We start from the raw sequence: 12,910 nt of genomic DNA on the forward strand, positions 1-12,910 counted from the left end.
TTCCGATCCGACTCAGCACAGGTGCCAAACGCATTAACGTTGACGAACACGACAAGCTGACAAGGTTCAGGGCTACGTGGACGCATCAGTTGGAAAGTTGAAGTATAGCTTTCCTGCTGGGATCACACAGGATCGGAGGAGGCCGCTGCTTGACGACGACGGAGGACGCGGCCGGGTTAACCGAGAGCCGTTCTGCTTCCCTTGCTCATGCCGTCATGCGGTGAGCGAGGTAGCTAGTTGCCCTTGCCCATTGCCAAACTTGAATGATTTGCGGTCAGACGAATTCTCTATAATCTAGATGCAGCAACGCTCTCAAGTCTCGATCGGGGCGAACCCGTGACGTGACCCGACTTTTTGACACTTCGCCCAGGAGGCCAGGACCAGCAGCTAGACGTGTCGTCGTCGCACGCACCGATCGATCGACCGCACGTCCAGACCTTTACACTTTTCCACGGTCAAGCTAGGGATAGAACCGCGGGTAACAGCACTGGCTAGTTGCTGCCTGCCTCTCTTCAACCACAGCTGCCGCGCCAAGTCGCAGGAAACTGGCTCAAAGCCGCTAGCTTTCTAGAATCGGGGAAGCACGTACATGCTTTGAATTGTCAAAATCTAGACTGCTAGCTGGGGCAAATGTAATTACCTGGCTTATTATAAAAAAACAATGAGGAAATCAAATGGTATTTAATACCGTTCTAGAAGTTCAGACCGTCAGAAGACAAAATAGCAGATGCCGTGTTATATTATACGCTTGTTCGTCCGATATGTGTGTATTCGGAGAGAGTCAGGGTCATGGAGAAGTTGAAGCCTGGAGGTATTAGCTTAGCAATCAGGTCAGCAAGGAAGAGACGACTAACTATTGATTTTTGGCGCATGCAGATACTTTTTTATAATAAAAAAATTACTCCTTCCATATAAAAGGTTGAGAAATTATGTGGAGTATCTTATGAAAAAGTTGAGAAATTAAAACAGAAAAGTGCATACCTCTCTAGAAGGTCAGAAGAACAATAGCTGACGCCGCGTCCAATATGTATATGTACGTGGCGCTGTGTCCATGACATCGGAAAAAGAAAAGAATAATTTGTGCGCACTAATTTGCGCGCCAAGTTGAGAGATAAAAGGAGGAGGTTGTTACACACTGTAGGCTAAGGTGACTACTATGTTAATTAAAGTGGAAAGGCGCCATGATTTAAAAGGTGACTAAATTAAACAGCCACGTTCAGAAATTCTAAATCAGAAAAGTGCGTGCATGCATCTAGCTACATGAACATATACGCACGATTCTTGCACAGTCTAGTCTTATAGATAGCCTATGAATAATTAATTCTTGCCAGGCGCCACAATGAACTTACGCAGCAGCCGCCGCCGCCTTGGCCCCGTTATTGGCGAGTACTCCCTTCGTTTCAAATTATAAGGTATTTTAAGAATTTTGGAGAATCAAAATATCTCAAGTTTTATCAAAATTATAGAGAAAATTATAAAGATTTATGACAGATATACTATGAAAATATAATTGATGAAGAATCTAATGATACTTAGTTGACATCATAAATATTATTATATTATCATATAAATTTGATCAAACTTGATATACTTTGACTCTTCAAGATTCTTAAAATGATTTATAATTTGAGACGGAGAGAGTAGCTCCTCGTTCTAATTTCCACGGTCTTATCAATGCAAGTTGCAAGCATCCCTCCGCCTCGCAGTCTTGCACGCACGACTTCGTTCGCCGAACACGCAGGAACTTTCCGCCAACCCAACGCTTCTTCCGTCCCTACACTGGAACGTACTGCAGCGGTAATCTTCGTCCTCCCCTGGCCCGGCCCTTGTCAACGGTCAACGACACCCGTGGAGGTCTCGATCATGTGCCATGTCTGTCGTCAGTTTTTGGACACTATATATACATACATACATACGCACTCCTCGTGCCAAAGCAAGCCAGAACGCTCTCAGCCGTCTCATCGCGGCCGGCCGGCGCATCCAGTCGTAGCTAGTCCAACAATCGGACGCCTTCAATCTTCTTCTCCGACCCTTGTGCCCGCTGGACGACGCGCCGCACGACCGGCGCCGGCGATGGCGGGGGAGATCGCGCCGTCGGGGAGCCGGCGTGGCTGGCTGTCTGCGGCTTCCATCTCGCAGTCGCTGCGGGCGGGCGGCGACCCGGACGACCCGTTCCGTCGGTCGACGGCGAGCCGCGACGACGGGGACGACGAGGAGAACCTGCGGTGGGCGGCGCTGGAGAAGCTGCCCACGTACGACCGCATGCGGCGGGGCATCATCCGCAGGGCGCTGGACGGGGAGGGCACCAAGCTGGCCGCCGGCGGCGAGGTGGACCTCACGAACCTGGACCCGCGCGACGGCCGGGAGCTCATGGAGCGCGTGTTCAAGGCCGTCGAGGACGACAACGAGCGCCTGCTCCGCCGCTTCCGGGACCGCCTCGACCTGGTGGGCATCGAGCTCCCGCAGATCGAGGTGCGGTACGAGCACCTGTCGGTGGAGGCGGACGTGCACGTCGGCGCCCGCGCGCTGCCCACGCTGCTCAACTCCGCCATCGACGTCCTCGAGGTACGTGCAGGCACAACTCCGTCCGGTCCCTGGCCCTCAGCGTCCTGGCACGCTACCATGTAGTAACACATTCGATTCGAGTGTAATGCTGTAGCATGCATGCTGCATGCATGCATGTAGGTCTGCACCCTACTAGCTTCGATCCGACGTGGGTTGAGTTCAGGGGTCAGTCAACCACGTTTTCGGAAGCTTGGACTTTTCGCATCACGTGTCGGGCTCTGTCAAGCCAGGCTCGGGTAGCCGCCAAAACGTAACCCCCCCGGTCAAATTAACCAGGTCGGATGGCACTCCATCGTGCTCCGGCCCTTGACAGCGACGTGCCTACAATTCCTTGGCAGCAGCAGGTGCATGCCCATGGACAAGTAGCCAGCCAGATTCGTCCGCTGGACTTCTAGACGCCGTGGAATTCCAGTGCACGTGTTTGCTTACTTTTATCACACACTCCACTCGACCGACAACCATGCATGCGTGTGGACGTGCCACAACTAGCTAGATAGATGGACTACACACAGAAATAAAGTAAAATCAGGGCATCGTCCTTCACAAGAAGATGCATGACAAGAAAGCCCCCGGCCTCTGTACAAACTCTTGTGGCTTTTATGGACTTTCAACCAACTGTACTGCCGATAACTAATGTGCTCGTACTTGGATATAACATATAGTTGGATGTTCTTTGACAATAAATTTATTCTTCAGTAATCAATGTTGTTTGCCCGTGTCAGTGTCACTGCATCTTTTTTTTAAAAGGCCACTGCATTTTTTTTTAGAACTGTCTGCCAGTGGCCCGTTCCAGCGAGGCCTAAAGCCCACCCCAAAAATGGCCAACAAGCAAGCCGCAAACCCTTGGTAGACCACAAGCCTTCCAAGCCAGGCCCGTTGAACCCTCCTTCCTTTGAGGGCTTCACTTGCCCGTCCCTCGCCCTCCACCACTCCCAACGGACAGCCACACGCGGCAGCCACTCCTTTGCTCGTGCCGCGCGCTCGAGGCGGGCGATGGCGATGGCGACGGGGTCCTCCACCGACCACCGGCGACCGCCGAGTCCGGCAGCCGCGGAGATGCGGCGGTCTCGGCCGCCCCCGCCCCGGTACTCCCGCTTCCACATTCATTAGGCATTATCCCGAGCCCTTCCGTTGGGCTTACCCGCGCTTGCCCTCGTGCCCCATTTCGGTCCGTGCCTGCGGGCTCGCCTCATCGAGCTCTGGATTCTGATGCCGAGCTTGTTAGTACCAGATCCCTGTTACGCGTTACAGTTCGCCGTGGCTGAAATTCGGGAATCCTTGATGGTTTTTCGCAGGGACTCATCAGCAGGTTCGGTTCGTCCAACAAGAGCACGATTCAGATACTTAAGGATGTCAGCGGCATCATCAAGCCATCGAGGTACATTACAGACCCTCATAACTTGGTCGCGCTTGGAACCTTCTAGATTAACTACTGCTAGATTAGATTGATAGATATATGAATGCTAACAAAAGTTTCCTAGATAGGATTTTAGCATGCATACTGCCATACTGGATAAAATAAATCGCAACCTTTTGCCATCACGACTAACTCCCATATTTCAGTGATCTGATGATCATGTGGCTTTTGCAGCTACAGCTGTTGTCGGTTCATCGTACTTGATTTTAATTATGGTTTCAAATTAATTTGAAATGGCGGGGAACTTTTTTCTCCATGGCTCAAATGAGGACCCATAGCTAACCTGAACTCCAGGCCTTCTTTTTCCTCAGTAGTAGAATTAATGCATAACGCTTATTCAGATTTTCATTGGGCAAAATCAGCTCTTCTTTTCTCTGTAAACCTTATACCTACTACAAGTACAACTGTAGCTGTTTCTTCTGGTATCAATCAAAATGGTTATTTCACTATTTCTGATAAAAAGTACAAAACTAGAAAATTATTGCTGTTTGTTTCAACTTTTTTGAATTAAACTACTATGCCAGGATGACACTTCTTCTGGGGCCTCCATCATCTGGGAAAAGCACACTTATGCGAGCATTAACTGGGAAGCCTGCTAAGAATCTTAAGGTTGTATGTTTATTCATGTAGCATAATGTAGTTTCTTCTGATTATGCGTGCGTAGCATATGCCACATCACTCAATTTCTGCTACAGGTGTCTGGGAAAATCACCTACTGTGGCCATGAATTTTCTGAGTTCTATCCTGAGAGGACTAGTGCATATGTCAGTCAATATGATCTGCACAATGGAGAAATGACTGTAAGAGAGACAATGGACTTCTCCAGAAGATGTCTAGGCATTGGCGCCAGATACGATATGCTGTCAGAATTAGCTAGACGGGAACGAAATGCTGGCATTAAGCCTGACCCCGAGATTGATGCTTTCATGAAGGCAACTGCAGTTGAAGGAAAGGAGACCAACATTATGACAGATATTATTCTCAAGGTGAGTTCCGGTATTTTTCTGCATGTTAAAATAACATGGTTTAAGCCTTCTTCTGGCTTCAACTTGAATATTTGTTTCTCTTACTAGGCTTTTAGGAAGAGAATCTTTTGAAAATATGTTTTTCTTTATTTAGCCAACCTTTTTTTGTAACAGGAAGTAGGTATGTCAGTATGACAGTTACTCACAAATTGAATCGATAGTTGCCCACTATCTATCTCTGCTGATTGAGTTATAAATCGTCGCAGGTTCTTGGGCTTGACATTTGTGCTGATATTATTGTTGGTGATGAGATGAAAAGAGGCATTTCTGGTGGGCAAAAGAAACGTGTGACAACTGGTATGCCTGCATCATGCCAAATTAATATAAAGAAATGATCTGTAATTTCTCCATGAAACTCTAAAACTATCCAACTACATGTTTAATCATAATCATGAATTGCCACATAACAACCAGTAATTTTCCAATATTACTGGTTTTCTAAGTTCCATGTTTACTGTTCTTTCCTCCAGTGTCAGAGCTAGGGTTTTTGCCCTCTGGGGTCTAGCTACAGATTCAGAACTTTATGGACTCTAATCCTCATATTTTACTTGATCGTTATCTTAATCTATATGCTTAACTAAGAAATCTGACTAAACCTATGCCATTGGTTGACATGCTGACTAAGTCACTGTCTTCCTCTGTTATTTACTGCTAAATAGATTGTTTGTGTGTGATATTGAGCATAAGGAATCCTGATGTTAGCTTTCTTGGACTTCAATAACTGCTATGGTTGTAGGTGAGATGTTAACTGGACCGGCAAAGGCTTTGTTCATGGATGAAATATCTACTGGGCTTGATAGTTCCAGCACATTTCAGATTGTCAAATACATCAGACAGATGGTTCATGTGATGAATAATACAGTGATGATCTCCCTTCTCCAGCCTCCGCCTGAGACCTACAATTTATTTGATGACATCATTTTACTATCAGAAGGTTACGTAGTCTACCATGGGCCGCGGGCTGATATCCTTGAGTTCTTTGAGAGTGCTGGTTTCCGGTGCCCTGAACGGAAAGGAGTGGCAGACTTCCTTCAAGAGGTGACTTCCAGGAAAGATCAACAGCAGTATTGGTGCCACGACCAGGAACATTATCGTTATGTGTCAGTCCCAGAGTTTGTGCAACATTTCAAGACATTTCATGTTGGCCAGAAGCTCCAGAAAGAGTTACAAGTTCCTTATGACAAGTCTAAAACACATCCTGCTGCATTGACTACCAAGAAGTATGGGTTATCTAGCTGGGAGTCTCTCAAGGCAGTCTTGTCCAGAGAATGGTTGCTGATGAGGCGCAACTCCTTCCTCTACATATTCAAGTTTGTTCAATTGTTTATGCTGGCATTCATAACCATGACAGTGTTTTTCAGAACAAAGATGCCCAGTGGAAAGTTTTCTGATAATGGCAAATTTAATGGTGCTTTGGCTTCTTCTTTGATCACAATCATGTTCATTGGAGTTACTGAGATGAACATGACCATAAAAAAGCTACCAGTATTCTATAAACAGAGAGACTACTTGTTCTTTCCAGCATGGACCTATGGACTTGCAACCATACTATTAAAGATTCCCTTTTCATTCCTGGATTCATTTATGTGGACAACTGTTACATATTATGTTATGGGTTTTGCACCTGCTGCTGGAAGGTAGCTGTTCTTATTTTCAGTTCACACACTTTTACACCTTCATAATTGCGCAGCAACAAAACCTTTTACTCTCAAGCAAGCTGGAGTAGGTTAGAGCTGAAACCAACACATGCCACCAAAACTAAATAAAATAAATGGTAAAAAAGCAAAAAAAGGAATTAGTAATAGTAATAATAGTAGTCCGCATAACGATTTTTGTATCAGTTTTTCATGTAACATGTTCCTCTGTATACTGATTTCAGGTTCTTCAGCCAGTTTCTAGCATACTTTTTAACACACCAGATGGCTGTTGCCATGTTTCGGTTGCTAGGTGCAATTTTGAAGACAATGGTTGTGGCCAATACATTTGGCATGTTTTCGCTGCTTATTGTTTTCTTGTTCGGAGGGTTTCTCATCCCCAGACGTAAGTGCCTTCTTCTCAAAAAGATGTCATTGTGGATAATGAACTTTACTCCCCATGGCTGCTAGTTAACTGCAATTATTGTTTGCTATAAACAACATAATGTCCTTGAAGGGCGATTGAAACCTTTTCTTCATTGAGATTTCTTCCTTATGTTCCCTGAATATTGTACTGCGAACTATGAAGTACTAATGTTTCTTACTGTGCCTCTTGATACTTATGTGTACAGAGGACATTAAACCATGGTGGATTTGGGCCTACTGGGTATCTCCCATGATGTACAGTAATAATGCTATATCTATCAATGAATTCCTTGCCACTAGATGGGCCGGTGTAAGTTTCTGTGTACTCTCACAAATTTTTCTCTCTAAATATATCTATCTTTTTTCACTTATATTAGTTTCTAGGTTGTTGACATATCTTGAACTAATATAGCATTTAATTGCAGCTGAACACTGATGCAAACATTAATGCACCAACAATAGGGAAGGCTATTCTGAAATTTAAAGGCTACTTTGGTGGTCAATGGGGGTACTGGCTTTCCATCGGTGCCATGATAGGATTTATTATTCTTTTCAATGTTCTCTTCCTTTGTGCTCTTACATTCTTGAGCCGTAAGCTTCTTTCTTTTTTCTGCAATTGTCACTAGTTTGATGCCTAGGTACAGCACTTATGAACTATATCTCCTACAGCTGGTGGCAGTTCAAATGCTGTTATTTCTGATGACGACGACAAAAAGAAGTCAACAGATCAAGAACAAATGCACCAGGTTCCCCATGGTAAGAGAGCAGCAAGTGTACCCTTGTGTCTTTTTCGACCCTTATTACTTCTTCCTAGCTTTCTCTCAATATAGCCCATTTGGATTGGGATTTTAAAAGTTTGGAGGAAAAGAAGCATCCATTCTTGATGTTTTGTTTTATATGAAATTCCAATGAGAATGCTACATTTAAAGAAGCCCAAATAATGAAATGGCTTGATTCCTACAACTCGCACTAGGACCTGCAAGCATCATGATTCACGAAGCGTACCTTTTTTGTTTCTATTCATATTTTAATATATTTATCTACATCTATCATCTCATGTCAGGTACGGATGAAGCAGCAAACAGGAGAACCCAGACAGGAATGGTCTTGCCCTTCCAACCACTTTCACTTTCTTTCAACCACATGAACTACTACGTTGACATGCCTGCTGTAAGTTGATCTTCTAAAATGATGTTCCAAGTTTTGACATAATCAGATCAGGAAAATTTGATGAAACACATCATAGTTGGAGCAGAAATTCAAGTTTTGATATAACCAGATCAGGAAAATTTGTTGAAACACATCATTGTTGGAGCAGAAACTTACTTTACCAATTATAATCTTTTTTCTGTTGCCTGGTGCCTCTGAGTTATTGATAATAATCTTTTGAACTAAGCTAGTACTTTTGCTACTTAAATCAGTAACACAATTTGTATTTTAACGTTTAATGCAAAATGCTTTGTAGGCAATGAAAGAACAAGGTTTTACAGAAAGCCGCCTTCAATTGCTATCTGATATTAGTGGTGCATTCAGACCAGGTGTTCTGACTGCACTAGTTGGTGTCAGTGGAGCTGGAAAGACCACTCTAATGGATGTACTGGCAGGAAGAAAGACAAGTGGAACTATTGAGGGAGATATAAAGCTTTCTGGTTACCCTAAGAAACAGGAAACTTTTGCTCGCATCAGTGGCTATTGTGAACAAACTGATATCCATTCACCAAATGTTACTGTGTATGAATCACTCATTTATTCTGCTTGGTTGCGTCTTTCTTCAGAAGTTGATGAGAATACTAGAAAGGTATGCACCTTTTTCCTGTATTGTATGCGCTTATGCCTTGATGCTGCTAGAGAAAAATAATTGCAGTGATTGTAGCTTTTGAGGACCAGTACTAAGATTGCCCATTAACTGACAGCATACTTTCAATCCAAAATTGTATTTTGTGTCAAGAAAGTTGTGTGCTAACTATCACTAAAAATAGTTTGACACATATTATCCAACCCTGACATATCGAATATGCACTTTCAAGATAGTTTGAAGTGAGGTATACCTGAATCTAGACTGGCTTAATCATTTGGTGTTTGTTATGCCGATATACAAATAGAATTAGTTTTATGGTACATCATGAGTTTATATTGCTATTTTCCTTTAAAATGTACTTCAATAGTACATATAGTTACTACGCTATGTTTCTTGTATCGCCTGGTTCTATTCGAATTTGTAAAAGGCCTGCCCCACAGCCATGGTACTAAAGAAAAGGTCGAGTCAATATCTTTGGAGTTGAAAGCATTAGTTCTGATAAATTATTTTCAATGTAGATGTTTGTGGAAGAAGTGATGTCACTAGTTGAGCTTGATATATTGCGTGATGCTCTGGTTGGTCTCCCTGGTGTTAGTGGGTTATCGACTGAACAAAGGAAGAGACTGACCATTGCTGTAGAACTAGTGGCAAACCCTTCAATTATATTCATGGACGAGCCAACTTCTGGCCTTGATGCTCGAGCTGCTGCAATTGTCATGCGTACAGTGAGAAATACAGTTAACACTGGACGGACAGTGGTTTGTACGATCCATCAGCCCAGCATTGATATCTTCGAGGCTTTTGATGAGGTTCTTACATTACTCATATTTTTAAGCTCTAATATCATCTCTTTATTTTTGAATTCTGCAAGAACATACTGAAAAATGGTCACGTCTTTCAGCTTCTGTTGCTGAAGAGAGGAGGGCGAGTCATATATGCTGGCCAGCTTGGTGTTCAATCTCGCATACTAGTTGACTATTTCGAGGTGAATTGTCTTTTATGTTTTATTTCAGTCTAGGGAAACCAAATTCTAACATTCCATATTACTAAATCAGTTAACAGATCAATAGAGGAATTTAGGCAAATACAATTCTACTTGGTAGGTTCAGAAAATAAGAGAAATATGTTCGCGTTATATAAAAAAAAGAGGTTGTGATTAATCGCGTGGAACTCCATGTTTTGGTTAGGAATTGCAACATTTCATGTTCAAAACTAACTTCAAATCCTGAAAAGTATTTTGACAATTTGAGGAAAATTATTTTGCATACCAATTCAGGAATTAACTAGTACTAGAATTACTCATATTTGCCTACATTGTACCGTTTTGTATAGAGGTGACCTGATCTTGAGGTGAGACAACAAAAAGGATACTTTTAATCTATGACATTCCCCTGCAGGCAATTCCAGGTGTTCCAAAAATTACAGAAGGATACAATCCAGCAACATGGATGCTGGAAGTCAGCTCTCCTCTAGCTGAGGCTCGCATGAACGTTGATTTTGCTGAAATTTATGCAAATTCTGCTCTTTACCGGTAAATATATGTGCTATGTTATTATATCAGCAGTTTTTTGTTTGGTAAATTTGTTTTTTCTTTGATGCTGGTTAAACTTCTGATTGTTTGAATCTTAAACAAACAAAGCAGAAATGTTCTTACTCTTACATTTTATAATGAATATGTTCAGGAGCAATCAAGAACTTATTAAGGAGTTGAGCATTCCACCACCAGGCTACCAGGATCTTTCCTTCCCTTCTAAATATGCCCAAAATTTCCTAAATCAATGTATGGCAAATACATGGAAGCAATTTCGATCTTATTGGAAGAATCCACCCTACAATGCAATGCGCTATCTTATGACACTTCTCTATAGTGTTGTGTTCGGTACAGTCTTTTGGCGCAAGGGAAAGAATGTGTATGATCCTACTCCATCTCATGATATTCACAAATACCATTAATTCTGTTCTAATTGTAATCAATTCATGGGATAGTGTTAGATCGATGACCTTCCATGCAAAGTACTCTTGTTTGATCTGTTTTTGTCTCCTAATATTTGTACAGAGGAACAGAACAGGACCTGCTCAATCTACTTGGAGCCACATATGCTGCTATTTTCTTCCTTGGAGCTGCAAATTTGCTCTCAGCTCTACCTGTTTTTTCTATCGAAAGGACAGTCTTCTACCGTGAAAAGGCTGCTGGGATGTTCTCTCCATTGTCCTATGCATTTGCGCTGGTAAGTTCTAAATACCTTATGTTGTCATGTATTAATTGAAATACGGTGATCCGAACATGCATTAGTCTTTTGTCCAAACAGAATAACCTATTCCCCTATGGATCATGACCAAGAAAGCTTTACACAACCAAACACATCCATTTTCTTTTGTGCAATCGTAGATTACTAGTTACTTTCTCATAGTTTTTTTTACTCCATGCATACACAAATTGTATACTAAAACTTCTCTCTTGAAACTGATTGATGCGTGTAGACTGTCGTGGAGCTTGTCTACAACATTGCTCAGGGTATTCTTTATACTGTCCCTATCTACGCTATGATTGGCTATGACTGGAAGGCAGACAAATTCTTCTACTTCCTGTTCTTTATCACTGCTTGCTTCCTCTACTTCACACTGTTTGGTGCAATGCTGATTGCCTGCACTCCTTCCCAAATGCTCGCAAGTATTCTTGTCTCATTCACTCTCACCAGCTGGAACATCTTCGCGGGATTCCTCATACCCCGACCGGTAGGCATCTCTGTGAGCCCTGGCATCACATTACACCACTCCTCATGGATGCATGGTACCAACCGGCGCCCTGAGCTGCCAATTCAGTTTCTGAAACTATTTCACTCTTGCAGGCGTTGCCTATCTGGTGGCGATGGTACTACTGGTGTGACCCCGTGGCCTGGACCATCTATGGCGTCATCGCGTCGCAGTTTGGCGACATAGGCCGTAGCGTTGAGGTTCCTGGCAACCTCGCCGGCAAAGCAGTTAAGGAAGTTCTGAAAGAAACCCTGGGCATGAAGCACGACTTCGTCGGCTACGTCCTGCTGGCGCACTTCGGCTACATCCTCTTGTTCCTCTTCCTCTTCGCTTACGGCACCAAGGCCTTGAACTTCCAGAAACGGTAGATGGTGACCAGTAGAGGATATAGCATGTACTTACTTGATTACCCGTCCTCGTTAAGTGTGGGGTTACGTATTGGATAACATGTAATTACTCAGAGTACTCGACCACAATGTAATTTCCCCCCTCCTTTTTTGAGTGTAGACCTACTTGCCGGATCACAGTTTCAGCAAATCTAGATTTTTTTTTCCATTTTCCTTCTTTTTTTTTCTTTATCGACGGCCCAAGTCTGTTGCAAAAGTGACCATCCCGACCACATGTTCTCTTAATTAAGACTACCGAAGAAAGCACAAGTTGGGTTCGTAGCGTCCGGGAGAAATTTGAATAAGGTCCCATACTTCATCAAATACCGTACCACTCCATTAATTCATGTTAGAGGAATTTAGCATATATAAGCTCTATAAGGGCCCGTTTGGCACGGTTTTGGCTCGTGCAAAAATAACTTTGGCTCTAGCTCATCTGGAAAAGCAGCTTTTTCTGGCTCTGGCTTATTTTGAAGGAAAATGTTTGGCAAAACGGCTTCTCCTAGCTTTTTAGATTGGAAAGAAGGTGTCAAATGTCCAAAATACCCTTATATTTTTCTATTCTCTTTTTCTTTTTTTCTCCTCATTTTCCTTTTCTTTTTCTTTCTCTTTCCTTCTCCCCTTCTTTTCTTTTCCCCTCCTCTCTCCTTATCCATCCGCTCCTCCCTCCCGACCTTATCCGCCCCGACCGCCTGGCCCTCCTCCGCCCCTCCAGCGCCACCCCGCCGGCCCCGGCTCCGTCGCCGCCAAGGCGCCGCCCCGGCACTCCTCCGCCCCTCCGCCGCCACAGCGCCACCCTGCCGGCCTCGGCTCCTTCCGCCGCCACAGCGCCGCCCCAGTCCTCCTCCGCCCCTCGGTCGCCACAGCGCCGCCTTGCCGGCCTCGGCTCCGTCCGCCGCCACGGC

At 43.9% G+C, this 12,910-nt stretch overlaps 1 protein-coding gene across 1 annotated transcript; it reads left to right on the forward strand.

The window, feature by feature from the left end:
• The first annotated feature begins 1,944 nt into the window (after positions 1 to 1,944).
• On the forward strand, positions 1,945 to 12,271 carry LOC101765614 (ABC transporter G family member 43). Its single transcript, XM_004957824.4, has 19 exons — positions 1,945 to 2,565; positions 3,861 to 3,943; positions 4,507 to 4,591; positions 4,678 to 4,968; positions 5,214 to 5,304; positions 5,744 to 6,644; positions 6,887 to 7,047; positions 7,274 to 7,377; positions 7,493 to 7,658; positions 7,737 to 7,823; positions 8,131 to 8,237; positions 8,533 to 8,865; positions 9,384 to 9,674; positions 9,767 to 9,850; positions 10,263 to 10,396; positions 10,548 to 10,775; positions 10,922 to 11,093; positions 11,347 to 11,601; positions 11,715 to 12,271. Exons 1-19 carry the CDS (start codon positions 2,074 to 2,076, stop codon positions 11,985 to 11,987), a joined length of 4,338 nt encoding a protein of 1,445 aa, XP_004957881.1. The 5' UTR covers positions 1,945 to 2,073; the 3' UTR covers positions 11,988 to 12,271.
• The last annotated feature ends 639 nt before the right edge of the window (positions 12,272 to 12,910 follow it).

Source organism: Setaria italica, chromosome II (assembly GCF_000263155.2).
Source record: "Setaria italica strain Yugu1 chromosome II, Setaria_italica_v2.0, whole genome shotgun sequence".
Classification (NCBI taxonomy): Eukaryota; Viridiplantae; Streptophyta; class Magnoliopsida; order Poales; family Poaceae; genus Setaria; species Setaria italica.